Source organism: Astyanax mexicanus, chromosome 2 (genome assembly GCF_023375975.1).
Source record: "Astyanax mexicanus isolate ESR-SI-001 chromosome 2, AstMex3_surface, whole genome shotgun sequence".
NCBI classification, from domain to species: Eukaryota; Metazoa; Chordata; class Actinopteri; order Characiformes; family Acestrorhamphidae; genus Astyanax; species Astyanax mexicanus.
Genome location: NC_064409.1, coordinates 23,266,833 through 23,287,348, shown reverse-complemented (window position 1 = coordinate 23,287,348; position 20,516 = coordinate 23,266,833). Strand labels below are relative to the sequence as shown.

At 34.0% G+C, this 20,516-nt stretch overlaps 1 protein-coding gene across 1 annotated transcript; it reads right to left on the bottom strand.

Annotated features, from left to right (window-relative positions):
* Positions 1 to 645: 645 nt before the first annotated feature.
* Positions 646 to 19,030, bottom strand: LOC125796523 (uncharacterized). Its single transcript, XM_049473841.1, has 2 exons — positions 18,953 to 19,030; positions 646 to 2,720 (listed from the first exon to the last, which is right to left on the bottom strand). The coding sequence occupies exon 2, from the start codon at positions 2,672 to 2,674 to the stop codon at positions 1,811 to 1,813; it is 864 nt and encodes a 287-aa protein (XP_049329798.1). The 5' UTR covers positions 2,675 to 2,720; positions 18,953 to 19,030; the 3' UTR covers positions 646 to 1,810.
* Positions 19,031 to 20,516: the final 1,486 nt, after the last annotated feature.

The window sequence follows — 20,516 nt, the reverse complement described above, 5'->3', positions numbered from 1 at the left end:
CCTGCGCGCGACGTGGCTGTTTCTACTGAGAGACGGAACTTAATTCCTGAACCGGCTTCGTGATTGGCGTTATAAGATTTCCCATTTACTCAGCGGTCACCTGTCTCCTCATTAATAGTACAGCTGATCTGAGCGAAACTATTTCATTTTTGGGGGGGACAAATGCACCTTTTTCTAATCCCCCCCGGTTCCTACGCCAATGATAAGTCAAGAGTCAAGTCAAGAGGCTTTTATTGTCATTACATCTGAGTACAGGTACACAGTGTGATGAAATTACGTTCCTCCGGAACCATGGTGCAACATAGAACAACAAGCAATAGACAACATAAAGTTCAGGAGTGACGACAGTGCAACATAAAATTATAACACTAAATAACAATAAATACAATAAATACAAAAGACGAGACAATTTAAAGACAGGACAGTGCAGTACCGATACGGTATAATAAAGTGTATAGTGGGGATAAGGTGCAGAGATGTGACATACTGTAACTTATATAATCACAGCAGTTACTGAGGTAGAGTTTATAGTTTTTAAGAGTGCAGCAAATAAAGTCATGTCAGCCTCTGTGTGCTGACTGGGTGTGTGTGTGGGTGAAGTTCAGTTCTTTGTGAGTGTAAAGGGGGGGGGGGTGTACAGTTTAGTTTTGTGCGAGTGTGTTTGGTGAGTGGTGGGTGGGGTGGGAGTTCAGTTCTGTCTCTGTGCGTTGAGAAGTCTGACTGCCTGGTGGATGAAGCTGTTGCAGAGTCTAGTAGTGGAGGCTCGGATGCTCCTGTATCTTCTGCCGGACGGCATCAGAGCGAAGAGTCCGTGTGAGGGATGGGTGGAGTCGTCCACAATGCTGGTGGCTTTGCGGATGCAGCGTGTGGTGTAGATCTCGGTGATGGAGGGAAGAGAGACTCCGATGATTTTCTCAGCTGTCCGCACTATCCGCTGTAGGGTCTTGCGGTCTGAGGTGTTGCAATTCCCAAACCAGACGGTAATGCAGGTGCTCAGGATGCTTTCTACAGTCCCTCTGTAGAACATGGTGAGGATGGGGGGTGGGAGATGTGCTTTCCTCAGTCTCCGCAGGAAGTAGAGGCGCTGCTGGGCTTTCTTGGTTATGGAGCTGGTGTTGAGGGACCAGGTGAGGTTCTCTGCAATGTGAACACAGAGGAACTTGGTGTTATCCACAATTTCCACAGCAGAGCCGTTGATGTTCAGCGGGTGGTGGACACCTGGAGCTCTCCTGAAGTCAACAACCATCTCCTTGGTTTTATCCACGTTAAGAGATAGGTTGTTGGTTCTGCACCAGTCCGTCAGCCACTGCACCTCCTCTCTGTATGCTGACTCGTCGTTCTTGCTGATGAGGCCAACTACAGTTGTGTCATCAGCGAACTTGATGTGGTTTGAGCTGTACTTTGCAGTACAGTCATGAGTCAGCAGAGTGAACAGCAGTGGGCTGAGCACACAGCCCTGGGGCGCCGGTGCTCAGTATGGTGGTGCTGGAGGTGTTGTTTCCAATCCTGACTGATTGTGGTCTCTCAGTTAGGAAGTCTAAAACCCAGTTGCAGAGGGAGGAGTTCAGGCCCAGCAAGCTCAGTTTTCCGATCAGATGCTGAGGGATGATGGTGTTGAATGCTGAACTGAAGTCGATGAACAGCATTCGAACATAGCAGTCTTTGTTGTCCAGGTGGGTGAGAGCCAGTTGGAGCGCAGTAGAGATGGCATCGTCTGTTGATCTGTTTGGACGATACGCAAACTGCAGAGGGTCCAGTGAGGACGGGAGCTGGTTTTTGATGTGCCTCATGACCAGCTTCTCAAAGCACTTCATGATGATGGGAGTGCAATGGGACGGTAGTCATTAAGGCAGGACACTTGAGACTTCTTCGGCACAGGGACGATGGTGGTCGTCTTGAAGCACGTCGGCACGATTGCAGTACTCGGAGAGATGTTGAAAATGTCCGTGAGAACATCCGTGAGTTGTTCTGCACATCCTCTGAGTACTCTGCCAGGAATGCTGTCTGGTCCTGGGGCTTTCCGTGGGTTGACTCTGAGTAGAGTTTTCCGCACATAAGCTGAGGACTGGCACAGTACCTGGTCGTTTGGAGGAGGTGTAGTCTTCCTTGCTGTCGTGTAGTTCTGTGCTTCGAACCTTGCGTAGAAGGAGTTCAGTGCATCTGGAAGGGAGGCATCACTGTTACAAGCAGGGGAGGGTGACTTGTAGTTGGTGATGGTCTGGATGCCCTGCCACATGCGCCGAGTGTCAGTAGTGTCCTGGAAGTGGGCGTGGATTTTCTTTGCGTAGGTGCGCTTTGCCTCTCTGATCCCCTGGGAGAGCTTGGCTCTAGCTGTTCGGAGGCGAGCCCTGTCCCCTGACTTAAAGGCCTTGTTTTGGGATCTCAGCAGCACACGCACCTCTGCAGTCATCCACGGCTTCTGGTTGGGGCGGGATGTGATGGTTTTGGAGACAGTAACATCCTCAATGCACTTGCTGATGTAGCCAGTCACTGAGTCTGTGTACTCCTCCAGGTTGATGGAGTCATCAGAAGTAGCAGCTTCTCTGAACATGTCCCAGTCAGTGTGCTCAAAACAGTCCTGAAGAGCAGAGATGGCTCCTGGAGGCCAGGTTGTAACTTGCTTCTTCTCTGATTTGGCACGTCTGATGAGCTGTCTGTATGCTGGGATGAGCATGACAGTGATATGATCAGAGTAGCCGTAGTGGGGGCGGGGCTCTGCTCTGTACGAACCGGGATAATATATATATTATAAACTTAAAACATTTGAAATACACAGAAATATAAAGCTATATGTTAGCATTCGTTTCTTTTTACCAGGGCACATTTATTAAATTATTAAATATATTAATTTAGCTAGTTAAAATCTCGTCCAGCGCATGTCAGGCAGGCAACGTAAAGCTTGCAGCGCACGCGGCATTGCGGGCAGAATAACCTCTGTCTTCTAAAAAAAACGTTGTAATAAATAAGGAAAATGCAATAAACTCACTATTAAAGCCACATAAGGACCTGTAAGTTAATCAAATATTGTCAAATATAAAGGATAGGTTGAGGTTTTGATGAGCTGTTTCAATGATTTAAAAATGAAACTAACTGAAACTGAAACTTTTATTATTCTGCACACTCTCAGAAAGCCTGTGATTGTTTTAAATTAGTTTTTTTAATGAGTTTACATTTTATATTATTATTTTTTTATTTACTTTAATTATTTTATAAAGAAAATTTTATATATATATATATATATATATATATATATATATTTTTTTCCCATAATTCCCATGTTCTTAGTTTATTGGTATAAATTTGATAATCTCTTATCATTATACTTTAATTTCACTGCTGTTATTATTTTATTCATAAGATATAAATATTTTACTCTTTATGTCAATTTTTATGATCTCTGTTGCAAACCCAGTTTTTACATAAACAGTAAACAGAATAAAGAATAAAATAAATTGACTCTTCTCCAAGCTGCTATCTTCACAGCCTGACGCACAGTCAGTTTCCTGTGCTCTCCTAAAATAGTAATGAACAGTGGTGGGTTTCCCGAAAGCTTCGTAACGCTAAGAACTTCGTTAACTCGTACTTAAGATTGATTGTTAATTGAAGAGTGTTTCCCAAACCTGTGCGTAACTAAAGTACCACGTAAACTCGCTCGCAGACTAACGAGTGCCCTCACCCAGTCGTTATTTTAAAAGAGCTTCTTTAGGGGATCTCGAGTTCAGCACCTTAAACACCAGGGATTTATATTATATTACATTACATTACATTACATTACATTACATTATATTATTCCCCGTGTCTACGTGTGCTCCGGTTTCCTCCCACGGCACGTTCAGGCTAATTGGATGTCGGATAAAAATTGCCCCTTAGCTGTGAGTGTGAATGGATGTGTCTGTGTGTCTGTCTGCCCTGCGATGGATTGGCGGCCTGTCCAGGGTGTATACTGCCTTCCGCCCGATGCCAGCTGGTATAGACTCCAGCCACCCCGCGACCCTTAACGGATAAAGCGGTTGACGATGAGTGAGTGAATGAGTTATATTATATTATATTATATTATATTATAATGCCAACTTTGTCTGTGGCTTGTAGTCTAACTGGGCATATTGGAATTGACCAATCAAACCCACGAATAAATTATTAAAATCCAGATTAGCGATGGTAGAGTTCTTGACATTAATGCTGCAAGAAATGCAATCAGTCAATTCCTGCAGATGATGCTCACGGTTTAAACAAAACTGCAAAGTCACCAAGTCCGTGGATTCCCACCAGGCCGGGATTACAGTACCAGACAATATATTTCCATGCTATTGGGAAAATCCCAGGTACTGTAGGTCCGGTGCAGGAGACGCCTGTTGGACACGTCTCATTCAATGTTTTTTTTTTTTTTTTACATTGTCGATTAATATTAAAACCATGAAAACTATTATTTGACGCATATTATTATCTAGTAAACAAAAAGGTGCGTGGCCTTCACAATCCCCTGACCTAAACCCAACTGAGATGGTGATTTAGGATGAGCTGGAGCTTCACAGAGTGTATAAAGTATAACACACATTCCTGTTGATTTATAATGTGTATGTATATGTATATATATATATATATATATATATATATATATATATATATATATATATATATATATATATATATATACATATACATACACATTATAAATCAACAGGAATGTGTGTTATACTTTATACACTCTGTGAAGCTCCAGCTCATTATTAATATTATAAAAATATTATTAATAATTATAATAATAATACATTTATATTACTATCAATATTACTATTAATAATATTAGTATAATATCTATAAATATAATATATATGAACAATAATAGTTTTAGAAAAGTAAAAAAAATTTTTTTTAAATACATTAGATTTTTAAGTATTTATTTAGTCATATGTGTCTTGAGGAGTATTTTATTAATGCCAAAGTACATCCTTTTGTAATTTAAATTTCAGAATATGTATAATATTGATGATTACAACACATTTCTACGTTTTTAGGGTGTAATAGTGAATAAATACTGCATATTGGCAATGTTGAATCGATATTTGTGGATCGATTGAGTGCGCTGTTTCGGGGGAGGAGTCAACAAAGACATTCTTTAACCTAGTTTGTTAATTTTCGCATTGCGAAGCTCTTTGGGAAACACTCGCAGAAGTGGCTCGTTCTTTACTCACGTCATTCGTTAGTTTGTTCGTTATTCGCTAAGGTTGATCGTTTTCGGGAAACCCACCCCAGAAGTCAACGCGCAGCTGTGTCTTAAAGGGGATGGATACAGACACACTGATTGGCTTATTTCACATTATGCCCAAAACACACCAATGAATAATTAAGGGAATTAAAACACACCCTTTGCGCTGTTGAAGCTGACAAGGCGTAGTTTTTCGCGCCCTTACCATACCAAAGACAGAGGACACGCCCCTAAATTCAACTGCGCAAAGCGCAATTACCTTGTGCCCTATAGATTGTTAAATAGGGCCCTTAGTAATTTTCTTTGGTCCTCTGGAATTTTTCGTTTCTTAATTTTTTTTAATTCATTAGATTATATTTTTGTTAACATTTTGGGTTTATTTTCGTTTGTTATTTTTCTAATAATAATAGTAATTACATCATTTATTTTCTTTTGTTCATCTACGCAATAGTTACTTTTACTGGTAACTAGAACTAGAAGAAGTAACTAGTAACTATAACTAATTACTTTTTCAAAGTAACGTGCCCAACACTGTAAATGAATTATGAACAAATTGAAAACAAATCAAATAATACACTACAATTGAATAAAATATAATCAATAACATAAAAGAAAGATAGCATGTGCTTAGCAAACATTTCATGTTAACTTTCGAGGAATTTTGTATTTTTTGGTTTATAACCATTTTAAGACACTGTACTTCTCTACAAAAAATAGACTTTAGGTATTTTCTTATGACATTTCTGTTTATAAATATAATACATATGCTGTATAAAGATATTAATACATTTTTTAATTAATGAGTTTAATTTTGCATTCAAAACGCCAAATTTTGTCTTTATAATCAAATTAATAATCAGAATTCATGTTACCATTATCGAAAAGGTAGGCAGGGTTTTCATCACAAAGACACATCACAGTGTAGTGTGATAGCTATGCACGCTTGATTCAACACTTCTAAAACTTTTTTGGTTCAAATTAAGGTTACAGAAACCTAAACATGCCTGTTCAACTGAAATTGAAGTTGCATTTGTTTTCTTTTTCTGCAGGTTTTACTTTCTGCCTTTTGGATGGTTAAATTTTGAAGCTGTGTATAAAAAAATTGAGTCTGTGTATATGTGGTCAACCAGATAATGTTAAAGCAACACTTTTCTATAGTGTTTCCTGGTTTTAAGGCAAATTAAATGTTTGTACAGATGAGAAAGCACAACATTTGTGACATGCCTGGCAGAATTTATTTTAATATATTTCTTTTCGGAACATTACGTTTGCATTGATGTATTAAGATAATTGCATCTATTAACTTTTGACATGTAATGTGTGTAGAAAAGACGTGGTTTCCACCTTTAGAACTCAGTATTCTATACTTCCCAAGCCTGAACCCCACTGTTGCAGCCAACAGAGGTGAGAGGAGAAAAACAATGCGAGCTGAGATAAGGCCACTAATAAAGCTGAATACAGAGTTCATGATTTCTTTATTCAGGGGCACTGCTGAGCTGAGGTGGAAGACTCTTTATTTTAAAAAGTAGAATACAAAAAATCTCTACAATGCTCATGTAACAAAAACACAACATTTTATAAGCTTTAGATTTATAGATATTTTGTAGTTGTGGTCAAATAAGTCACTTTTGGACCATTTTAAATAAAAAATAAATTCTTAAAAATATAAAAAATGTTTTCAAACCAAACATAAACTTAATTCGTGAATTTGAATACACTATTAAAAGTATTAATTCAATAAATTAATCACTTAAATTAATTAATTAGTTAATTATTTAGAATGTAATTACATTAATAAAACAATACATAAGCCATTCAAATCGGAATCAAAATCACATTTTGATGTTTAGTTAATGCAAATGTAAAAAATACATTACCTAGAATTCCTGAACACAGAAGTTCCCCAACACTGCACCCCTGATAGTAAAAAATGGGTATGTCTACAAAATTAAGTTGTTTTTAATTTAAATAATTAAATTAATGAAACAAAAACAGTACTATTAATTTCTCAAATCATATTCAGACCATTTTAAGGATTGTACATAATTGTAAAGGTTATGGGGCTCATGCCCCGATCCAGAGCCACTTACATTTGATTCAACGAACGAACTGCATCCCCCGCTCTCCTCACCCCGCCTCTCTTCGTTCGCTCCAGTCACCAGGTCACGCCTCACCTTCGACCCTGGTGGCTGGAAGCTTAGGGGGAGGGACTGTGGCGTGAGGAGGCGGGGGAGTTGTGGGTCCGCCCCATGCCAGAGCGCAAAGCCATGCCTGTCTCAGCTGGCCCACATGAGGGCTGATTGAGCCGCCAGCTGGCCCGCCAGCCCTCATTTTGGGAGACTTTTACTGGGGAGCTGAGGGCTGAGGCCGCACGGACCTTTAATAGAAAAAAAAGAAAACTACTGAACTCTAGAGCCCCACTGGGCTGTAATTATGGTTTAAGTTTGTTTTTGGGTGTGGTGGAGGGCGTTGGAAACAAATAAAATGTATGATTTGAGGTCATTTACTCCCCGTGTCTGTGTATCTCTGTGAGCTTCCTCCTTCCGGGTCACAGTGGTCACGCCCCTAATCCCAGGGGCCTACGACAATAGAAAAGATAGAAAAGATAGAAAAGATAGATAGATAGATAGATAGATAGATAGAAAGAAAAAGGAGACGATAGACAGGCAGATAGATAGTTAAATAGATAGCTAGATGAAGCAGATAGAGATAGATAGAAAGAAAACTGAGAAGACAGGTAGATAGAAAAAGGAGAAGATAGATAGATAGATAAAAAAGGAAAACATAGATAAATAGAAAAAGGAGAAGATAGACAGACAGAAAGACAGATAGAGATAGATAGAAAATGAGAAGAGACAGAAAAAGAAGAAGATAAATAGATAGATAGAAAATGAGAAGATAGATAGATAGATATAAGAGAAGATAGACAGCTAGAAATAGATGAGAAATGAGAAAATAGATAGATAGAAAACTAAGAATAGATAGAAAGATAAATAGGTAGCTAGATAGATAGATAGAAAAATGAGAAGATAGACAGACAGAGACAGACAGACAGATATGAAAGAAGATAGACAGACAGACAGACAATGAGAAAATGGATAGATAGATAGATAGATAGATAGATAGGGGGAAATAGATGGATAGAAAAATGAGAAGATAGATAGATAGATAAAAAAGGAAAACAGATAAATAGAAAAAGGAGATGATAGACAGAGACAGAGATAGGTAGAATATTATATATATATATATATATATATATATATATATATATATATATATATATATATATTTAAATAAATATATATATTTAATAATATATATTAAATAATATAATAAATAATAAATAAATATTAATAAATAATACTAAATAATATATATTTAGAAGAGTATCTCCTGACTGTCCGAGATACGAAGCAGAGACAGATCCTGACCAGGTACAGACTCAGTGACCACAGCCTGGCTATAGAGAGGGGCAGGTATAAACGCTCCTGGCTGCCCAGAGAGGAGAGGAGGTGTGGTCACTGTGAGACAGGTGAGGTCGAGACAGAGCTCCACTTTCTTCTTAAATGTGAAAAATTTAAAGAAACAAGAGAATTATTCATGGACAGATTTAAAGATCTGATTCCAAATTTTGAAAAATTTACAGAAACTGAAAAATTAGGAATAATTCTGGGAGAGGGGAACACCGCCCCCCTCGCTGCAAAATATGTAGCAACACTTGACAGCCTGAGAGACAGTGAGTAACAGTTAACAGTCTAACTGTTATTATCATTGATGTTGTTGTTATTTTTGTTATTTGTTATATATGTTCATGTCATTGATATGAATTGTTGTAATGCTTTGGCAACACTGTACTTTACACAGTCATGCTAATAAAGCTACATTGAATTGAATTGAATTGATAGGTAGAAAAAGGAGAAAATAGATAGATAGATAGATAGATAGATGAGAACAGAGACAGACAGAGATAGATGAGAAATGAGAAAATAGATAGATAGATAAAGCAGAGAATAGATAGATAGACAGAGATAGAGATAGATAGAAAATGAAAAGATAGATAGATAGATAACTAAGAATAGATAGAAAGATAAATAGATAGCTAGATGGAGATAGATAGATAGATAGAGACAGACAAACAGATATGAAAGAAGATAGACAGACAGACAATGAGAAAATGGATAGATAGATAGATAGAAATAGATGGATAGAAAAATGAGAAGATAGATAGATAAAAGGAGATGATAGATAGATAGATAGAAAAAGGAGACGATAGACAGGCAGATAGATAGTTAAATAGATAGCTAGATAAAGCAGATAGAGATAGATAGAAAGAAAACTGAGAAGACAGATAGATAGAAAAAGGAGTAGATAGATAGATTGATAGATAGATAAAAAAGGAAAACATAGATAAATAGAAAAAGGAGAAGATAGACAGACAGAAAGGACAGATAGAGATAGATAGAAAATGAGAAGAGACAGAAAAAGAAGATAAATAGATAGATAGAAAATGAGAAGATAGATAGATAGATAGATAGACAGCTAGAAATAGATGAGAAATTAGAAAATAGATAGATAGAAAACTAAGAATAGATAGAAAGATAAATAGATAGCTAGATAGAAAAATGAGAAGATAGACAGATATGAAAGAAGATAGACAGACAGACAATGAGAAAATAATAAAGATAGATAAATAGATAGATAGATAGATGAGAAGATGGACAGACAGAGACAGACAGACAGACAAATATGAAAGAAGACAGACAGACAATGAGAAAATGGATAGATAGATAGATAGATAGATAGATAGATAGATAGATAGATAGATAGGGGGAAATTGATGGATAGAAAAATGAAAAGATAGATAAAAAGGAGATGGTAGATAGATAGAAAAAGGAGACGATAGACAGACAGACAGACAGAGGTAGGTAGAAAAATGAGAAGATAGATAGACAGCTAAAAATAGATAGATAGAAAACTAAGAATAGATAGAAAGATAAATAGATAGCTAGATAGATAGACAGATAGATAGATAGAAAAATGAGAAGATAGACAGACAGAGACAGACAGACAGATATGAAAGAAGATAGACAGACAGACAATGTGAAAATAATAAAGATAGATAGATGAGAAGATGGACAGACAGAGACAGACAGACAGATATGAAACAAGATAGACAGACAATGAGAAAATGCATAGATAGATAGATAGATAGATAGATAGATAGATAGATAGATGGGGGAAATAGATGGATAGAAAAATGAGAAGATAGATAGATAAAAAGGAGATGATAGATAGATAGAAAAAGGAGACGATAGACAGGCAGATAGATAGTTAAATAGATAGCTAGATAAAGCAGATAGAGATAGATAGAAAGAAAACTGAGAAGACAGATAGATAGAAAAAGGAGAAGATAGATAGATAAAAAAGGAAAACAGATAAATAGAAAAAGGAGAACATAGACAGACAGAAAGACAGATAGAGATAGATAGACAATGAAAAGATAGATAGAAAGATAAATAGATAGCTAGATGGAGATAGATAGATAGATAGATAGATGAGAAGATGGACAGACAGAGACAGACAGACAGATATGAAAGAAGATAGACAGACAGACAATGAGAAAATGGATAGATAGACAGACAGATAGATAGATAGAAAGGGGGAAATAGATGGATAGAAAAATGAGAAGATAGATAGATAGATAGATAGATAGAAAAAGGAGACGATAGACAGGCAGATAGATAGTTAAATAGATAGCTAGATAAAGCAGATAGAGATAGATAGAAAGAAAACTGAGAAGACAGATAGATAGAAAAAGAAGATAGATAGATAGATAGATAAAAAAGGAAAACAGATAAATAGAAAAAGGAGAACATAGACAGACCGAAAGACAGATAGAGATAGATAGAAAATGAGAAGAGACAGAAAAAGAAGAAGATAAATAGAGAGATAGATATAAGAGAAGATAGACAGCTAGAAATAGATGAGAAATGAGAAAATAGATAGATAGAAAGCTAAGAATAGATAGAAAGATAAATAGCTAGCTAGCTAGCTAGATAGATAGATAGATATAAGAGAAGATAGATAGACAGCTAGAAATAGATGAGAAATGAGAAAATAGATAGATAGAAAACTAAGAATAGATAGAAAGATAAATAGCTAGCTAGATAGCTAGCTAGATAGCTAGCTAGATAGATAGATAGATAGATAGATAGATAGATAGGGGGAAATAGATGGATAGAAAAATGAGAAGATAGATAAAAAGGAGATGATAGATAGAAAGAAAACTGAGAAGACAGATAGATAGAAAAAGGAGAAGATAGATAGATAGATAGATAGATAGATAAAAAAGGAAAACATAGATAAATAGAAAAAGGAGAGAGATAGATAGACAATGAAAAGATAGATAGAAAACTAAGAATAGATAGAAAGATAAATAGATAGCTAGATAGATAAGAAGATGGACAGACAGAGACAGACAGACAGATATGAAAGAACATAGACAGACAGACAATGAGAAAATTGATAGATAGATAGATAGATAGATAGATAGGGGGAAATAGATGGATATAAAAAATGAGAAGATAGATAGATAAAAAGGAGATGATAGATAGATAGATAGAAAAAGGAGACGATAGACAGGTGGATAGATAGTTAAATAGATAGCTAGATAAAGCAGATAGGGATAGATAGAAAGAAAACTGAGAAGACGGATAGATAGAAAAAGGAGAAGATAGATAGATAGATAGAGATTGATAGATAAAAAAAACATAGATAATAGAAAAAGGAGAAGATAGACAGACAGAGAGAGGTAGGTAGAAAAAGGAGAAGATAGACAGATAGATAGATAGATATAGATAGATAGGTAGATAGAAGAGAAGATAGATAGACAGCTAGAAATAGATGAGAAATGAGAAAATAGATAGATAGAAAACTAAGAATAGATAGAAAGATAAATAGATAGCTAGCTAGCTAGATAGAAAAATGAGAAGATAGACAGACAGACATGAAAGAAGATAGACAGACAGACAATGAGAAAATAATAGATAGATAGATAGATAAAAAGGAGAAAATAGATAGAAAAAGAAGAAGATAGATAGATAGATAGATAGAAAAATGAGAAGATAGACAGACAGTGACAGACATGAAAGAAGATCGACAGACAGACAGACCATGAGAAAATAGGTAGATAGATAGATAGAGTTAGAACAAGCAGAGAACAGATAAATATATAGATAAAAAGGAGAAGATAGATAGATAGAAAAAGGAGAAGATAGACAGAAGAAGAAAACGATAGATAGATAGATAGATAGAGACAGATAGATAGAGAGTTAGAAATAGCAGAGAATAGATACAGATAAACATATAGATAAAAAGGAGAAGATAGATAAACAGAAAGACAGATAGAGATAGATATATAGATACATAAATAGATACATAAAAGGAGAAGATAGATAGATAGAAAAAGGAGAAGATAGACAGAATAAGAAGATAGATAGATAGAGATAGATAGACAGACAGACAGAAAGGAGAAGATAGATATATAGATATATATAGATGGAGATAGATAGATAAATAAAAAGGAGAAGATAGATAGATAGAAAAAGAAGACAGATAGATAGATAGAAAAAGAGAAGACAGACAGAATAAGAAGAAGAGAGATAGATAGATAGATAGAGACAGACAGAAAGGAGAAGATGGATAGATAGATAGACAGACAGAAAGGAGAAGATAGATAGATAGAAAAAGGAGAAGATAGATAGACAGAAAGACAGATAGAGATAGATAGAAAATGAGAAGATAGATATATAGATAAAAAGGAGAAGATAGATAGAAAAAGAAGAAGATAGATAGATAGATAAAAAGGAGAAGATAGATAGAAAAAGTAGATAGAAAGACAGATAGATAGATATATAGAAAAAGAGAAGATAGACAGAATAAGAAGATAGATAGATAGAAAGGAGAAGATAGATATATAGAAAAAGGAGAAGATAGATAGAAAATGAAGAAGATAGATAGATAGAAAGGAGAAGATAGATAGATAGAAAAAGGAGAAGATATATAGAAAATGAAGAAGATAGATAGATAGAAAAAGGAGAAGATGTATAGAAAATGAAGAACATAGAAAAAGGAGAAGATAGATAGACAGAAAGACAGATAGAGATAGATAGAAAATGAGAAGATAGATATATAGATAAAAAGGAGAAGATAGATAGATAGAAAAAGAAGATAGACAGAAGAAGAAGATATATATATATATAGAAATATATATATAGATAGATAGATAGATAGATAGATAGATAGATAGATAGAAAAAGAGAAGACAGACAGAATAAGAAGATAGATAGATAGAGAGATAGATAGATAGAAAGGAGAAGATAGATAGACAGAAAAACAAAGATAGATAGAAAAAGAGAAGATAGACAGAATAATAAGAAGATAGATAGATAGAGATAGATAGAAAGGAGAAGATAGATACATAGAAAAAGGAGAAGATAGACAGAAGAAGAAGATAGATAGATAAAAAGGAGAAGATAGATAGAAAAAGAAGATAGATAGATAGATAAAAAGGAGAAGACAGATAGAAAATGAAGAAGATAGATAGATAGAAAAAGAAGATAGACAGAAGAAGAAGATATATATATATAGAAATATATATATATATAGATAGATAGAAAAAGAGAAGACAGACAGAATAAGAAGAAGATAGATAGATAGAGAGATAGATAGATAGATAGAAAAAGAGAAGACAGACAGAATAAGAAGAAGATAGATAGATAGAGAGATAGATAGATAGATAGAAAGGAGAAGATAGATAGACAGAAAAAGGAGAAGATAGATAGAAAATGAAGAAGATAGATAGATAGATAGATAGATAGAAAAAGAGAAGACAGACAGAATAAGAAGAAGATAGATAGATAGAGAGATAGATAGATAGATAGAAAGAAGATAGATAGACAGAAAAAGGAGAAGATAGATAGAAAATGAAGAAGATAGATAGATAGATAGATAGATAGAAAAAGGAGAAGATAGATAGACAGAAAGACAGATAGAGATAGATAGAAAATGAGAAGATAGATATATAGATAAAAAGGAGAAGATAGATATATAGAAAAAGGAGAAGACAGATAGAAAGAAAGAGATAGAAAAAGAGAAGATAGACAGAAGAAGATAGATAGAAAGAAGAAGATAGTTAGAAAAAGTAGAAGATAGATAGATAGATAGATAAATAGATAGACAGATAGAAAGGAGAAGATAGATATACAGATAAAAAGGAGAAGATAGATAGAAAATGAAGAAGATAGATAGATAGATAAAAAGGAAAAGACAGAAAAACAAAGATAGATAGAAAAAGAGAAGATAGACAGAATAATAAGAAGATAGATAGATAGAGATAGATAGAAAGGAGAAGATAGATACATAGAAAAAGGAGAAGATAGACAGAAGAAGAAGATAGATAGATAGATAGATAAAAAGGAGAAGATAGATAGAAAATGAAGAAGATAGATAGATAGATAAAAAGGAGAAGATAGATAGATAGAAAAAGAAGATAGACAGAAGAAGAAGAAGATATATATATAGAAATATATATATATAGATAGATAGAAAAAGAGAAGACAGACAGAATAAGAAGAAGATAGATAGATAGAGAGATAGATAGATAGAAAAAGAGAAGACAGACAGAATAAGAAGAAGATAGATAGATAGAGAGATAGATAGAAAGGAGAAGATAGATAGACAGAAAAAGGAGAAGATAGATAGAAAAAGAGAAGATAGACAGAAGAAGATAGATAGATAGAAAGAAGAAGATAGTTAGAAAAAGTAGAAGATAGATAGATAGATAGATAAATAGATAGATAGATAGAAAGGAGAAGATAGATAGACAGAAAAAGGAGAAGATAGATAGAAAAAGAGAAGATAGACAGAAGAAGATAGATAGATAGAAAGAAGAAGATAGATAGATAGAAAGAAGAAGATAGTTAGAAAAAGTAGAAGATAGATAGATAGATAGATAGATAAATAGATATATAGATAAAAAGGAGAAGATAGATAGAAAATGAAGAAGATAGATAGATAGATAAAAAGGAGAAGATAGATATATAGAAAAAGGAGAAGACAGATAAAAAGAAAGATAGATAGAAAAAGAGAAGCTAGACAGAATAATAAGAAGATAGATAGATAGAGATAGATAGATAGAAAGGAGAAGATAGACAGAAGAAGAAGAAGATATATATATAGAAATATATATATAGATAGATAGATAGATAGAAAAAGAGAAGACAGACAGAATAAGAAGATAGATAGATAGAGAGATAGATAGATAAAAAGGAGAAGATAGATAGATCGAAAAAGAAGATAGACAGAAGAAGATATATATATATATATATAGAAATATATATATATATAGATAGATAGATAGAAAAAGAGAAGATAGATAGACAGAAAAAGGAGAAGACAGATAAAAACAAAGATAGATAGAAAAAGAGAAGATAGACAGAATAATAAGAAGATAGATAGATAGAGATAGATAGATAGAAAGGAGAAGATAGATAGATAGAAAAAGGAGAAGATAGACAGAAGAAGAAGATATATATATAGAAATATATAGATAGATAGATAGAGATAGATAGATAGATAGATAGAAAAAGAGAAGACAGACAGAATAAGAAGATAGATAGATAGAGAGATAGATAAAAAGGAGAAGATAGATAGAAAATGAAGAAGATATATATATAGAAATATATATATAGATAGATAGATAGATAGATAGAAAAAGAGAAGACAGACAGAATAAGAAGATAGATAGATAGATAGATAGATAGAAAAAGGAGAAGATAGATAGACAGAAAGACAGATAGAGATAGATAGAAAATGAGAAGATAGATATATAGATAAAAAGGAGAAGATAGATATATAGAAAAAGGAGAAGACAGATAGAAAGAAAGAGATAGAAAAAGAGAAGATAGACAGAAGAAGATAGATAGAAAGAAGAAGATAGTTAGAAAAAGTAGAAGATAGATAGATAGATAGATAAATAGATAGACAGATAGAAAGGAGAAGATAGATATATAGATAAAAAGGAGAAGATAGATAGAAAATGAAGAAGATAGATAGATAGATAAAAAGGAAAAGACAGAAAAACAAAGATAGATAGAAAAAGAGAAGATAGACAGAATAATAAGAAGATAGATAGATAGAGATAGATAGAAAGGAGAAGATAGATACATAGAAAAAGGAGAAGATAGACAGAAGAAGAAGATAGATAGATAAAAAGGAGAAGATAGATAGAAAAAGAAGATAGATAGATAAAAAGGAGAAGACAGATAGAAAATGAAGAAGATAGATAGATAGAAAAAGAAGATAGACAGAAGAAGAAGAAGATATATATATATAGATAAAAAGGAGAAGATAGATAGAAAATGAAGAAGATAGATAGATAGATAGATAGATAGATAAAAAGGAGAAGATAGATAGATAGAAAAAGAAGATAGACAGAAGAAGATATATATATAGAAATATATATATAGATAGATAGAAAAAGAGAAGATAGATAGACAGAAAAAGGAGAAGATAGATAGAAAATGAAGAAGATAGATAGATAGATAGATAGATAGATAGATAGAAAAATGAGAAGATAGATAGACAGAAAGAGATAGATAGAAAATGAGAAGATAGATAGATAGAAAAAGGAGAAGACAGATAGAAAGAAAGAGATAGAAAAAGAGAAGATAGATAGATAGAAAGAAGATAGTTAGAAAAAGTAGAAGATAGATAGATAGATAGATAGATAGATAGATAGATAGAAAGGAGAAGATAGATATATAGATAAAAAGGAGAAGATAGATATATAGAAAAAGGAGAAGACAGATAAAAACAAAGATAGATAGAAAAAGAGAAGATAGACAGAATAATAAGAAGATAGATAGATAGATAAAAAGGAGAAGATAGATAGAAAAAGAAGATAGATAGATAGATAAAAAGGAGAAGATAGATAGAAAAAGGAGAAGATAGATAGAAAGATAGATAGTTAGAAAAAGAGAAGATAGACAGAATAAGAAGATAGATAGATGGATAGAAAGGAGAAGATAGATAGATAGAAAAAGGAGAAGATAGACAGATAGAGCTATATAGAAAATGAGAAGATAGATAGATAAAAAGGAGAAAATAGATAGAAAAAGAAGTAGATAGATAGATAGAAAAAGGAGAAGATAAATAGACAGACAGACAGATAGAGATAGATAGAAAATGAGAAGATAGATAGAAAAAGAAGAAGATAGATAGATAGAAAGGAGAAGATAGATAGATAGATAGACAGAAAAATGAGAAGATAGACAGACAGAAAGACAGATAGAGATAGATAGAAAATGAGAAGATAGATAGATAGATAGATAGAAAATGAGAAGATAGATTGACAGACAGATAGAGATAGATAGACAGATAAATGAGAAGATAGATAGAAAAAGGATAAGATAAATAAATAGATAGATAAGAAGGAGAAGATAGATAAATAGAAAAAGGAGAAGATAGACAGACAGATATAGATAAAAAATGAGAATATAGAAAGATAAAAAAGGGAGAAGGTAGACAGACAGACCGATTATTTCTATATAATTATAATTATTGATATATAGTATAATTATTATTATAATAATCATAATAATTATTTTTGTTATAAATGTTATGATGTCTGTTATGTATGTTCATATATCATTGAAAAAAGGAAAAGATAGATAGAAAAAGGAGAAGACAGAGAGAGACAGACAGTTTGATAGAAATATGAGAAGATAGATAGACAGACATATATATAGATTATTATTATATAATTATTGATAAATACTATAATCATAATAATTATTTTTGTTATAAATGTTATGTCTGTCTGTTATGTATATTCATATATCACTGTTGTTGTTAATTGTTATAATGCTTTGGCAACACTGTAATTTACAGTCATGCTAATAAAGCTATATTGAATTGAATTGAATATAGACAGATAGATGGATAGATAGAAAAAGGAGAAGATAGATAGATACAGATAGATAGAGATAGATAGAAAAAGGAGAAGACAGACAAATAGATTATTTTTATATAATTATTGATAAATAGTATAATTATTATAATAATCATAATAATTATTTTTGTTATAAATGTTATTTACCTATACATCATCCCCTTTTCTATCTATCTACCTATACATCATCCCCTTTTCTATATTTCTACCTATACATCATCCCCTTTTCTATCTAGCTACCTATATATATCATCCCCTTTTCTATCTATCTACTTATATATAATCCCCTTTTCTATCTATCATCCCCTTTTCTATCTATCTATGTATCTATCATCCCCCTTTCTATCTATCTACCTATATATCATCCCCTTTTCTATCTATCTATCTATCTATCTATCTATCTATCTATCTATCTATCTATCTATCTATCTATCATCCCCTTTTCTATCTATCTACCTATATATCATCCCCCTTTCTATCTATCTATCTATCTATCTATCTATCTATCTATCATCTCCTTTTCTATCTATCTACCTATATCATCCCCCTTTCTACCTATCTACCTATATATCATCCCCCTTTCTACCTATCTACCTATATATCATCCCCCTTTCTACCTATCTACCTATATATCATCCCCTTTTCTATCTATGTAGCTATATATCATCCCCCTTTCTATGTATATATCCACCCTCATTCTATCTATCCTCTCCATTTTTGTTATTTCTCTTTACCCTACGAGGAAAGCAGGAGAGTAGGGTAGAGGCTGTGCTCCTCCAGAGTGTCAGGCAGCGCTGTAGCCATCGTCTCTGCAGGGAAACATCAATACAGAACAACATAAGACATGGTGTAAAACCCTCTGATATACATCCCATACACATGCAATAGAACAGAAAAGAGTGAACTGGTTTTGTTTGATGCTTTAGGTAAAACTAAACTCTGACCTTGTTTTTGGAGCTGTTTCTTTGCTCTCCACCACGACCTCCACGCTGCTTTCCAGATCCCCCTCAGCCTATAAGAGACAGATAAAAAAAATAGAGGGGTTTACCAAAGAACTGTAGACCTTCAACTATATGAAGACAGAATGGAAAAAAAAAACACCTTACTAATAATTTCACTGCAGAAATGAGTTATATATATTTAACAAATACTTTTAAGAAAATATAAGTGAAACAGTTTAAAATGGTGTTTAAAATATTTCCTAAGAATTGCTGTTTAGTTATACCACTAAATAAAAAGTATTTTTACTAAATGAGATACAGTAATGGGTCATACATGGAAAATATCTAAACAAGCTGATACTGCAAGTACTTCTTCTATAGCTGACAGCAGAATTAATTCCCAACTCTTACCTGTGCAACTGGCACTGGCTCAGACTCAGGCTCGGTGCTGTTGGTGTCCAGCCTGTGAGAGGGATCAGCCTCTGCAACCAGCACCAGGACATCGACACCTGACCTGAAATGAGAAAAAACAGAGGTCCTACTGTTGGTGGTGAGGTGTTTAAGAGATTATTTGAGTGTTGATGGTGGGTGATAGTGCAGTGACTTACTGGCTGAATGTCTCCGGGGGGTAGGTGGTGGTGAGGGACGCAATCTGGGCTTCCTCACACTGTCCAAAAACAGATAAAGATAATTGCTTATGAGTCCAAAGGTGGGGAAACTGACAGTATTACAGTAGCAAAGGGATAGCGAGACACACAGAAGCAGAAAGCTGGATACTTTAAGTGTATATATAGTGTGTATGTGTTTGCAAGGGAATACTGTATGTGTGTCCTAAAAACTTTAAATCTTCAATCATTGGAAGACGGTAAAGAGGTAGAGAGGATACAGAATAAACCGCAAACTCTTACCTGTGCAACTGGACCAGCAGTGTTCTGCCAGGGTTCTGCCTCCGCAATCGCCACCGGAGCCTTGCAGCCATCCCTGAAAGAATAAATGGGAGGTGCCGGGGTGGTAAATCAGAATCAGACAAAAGGAATGGGAGGTGTCAGGGTGGTAGAGGGGCAGGTAAGGAGGCTGTGATACCTTGCAGGTGTGGTTGAAGGCAATGGAGACTCTGGGTGGGAGGTGGGCAGGAGTCCCTCCAGCTGACCTTCTGTGCACTGTTAAAAATCCAATTTAAGTCTAATTTAATAAAGATTCAGTGAAAGCAGAGCTGTACGTATTATTGATGCTGCTAAAATAGAGATGTGTGACAGTGATACTTGACTACACTTTAACTGTTCATTTTGCTTTTCTTACCTTCTTAATGTGGGCTCTCTGCTTCATCTGGGGCTCCTCACAGGTGGCTGGATCTTCA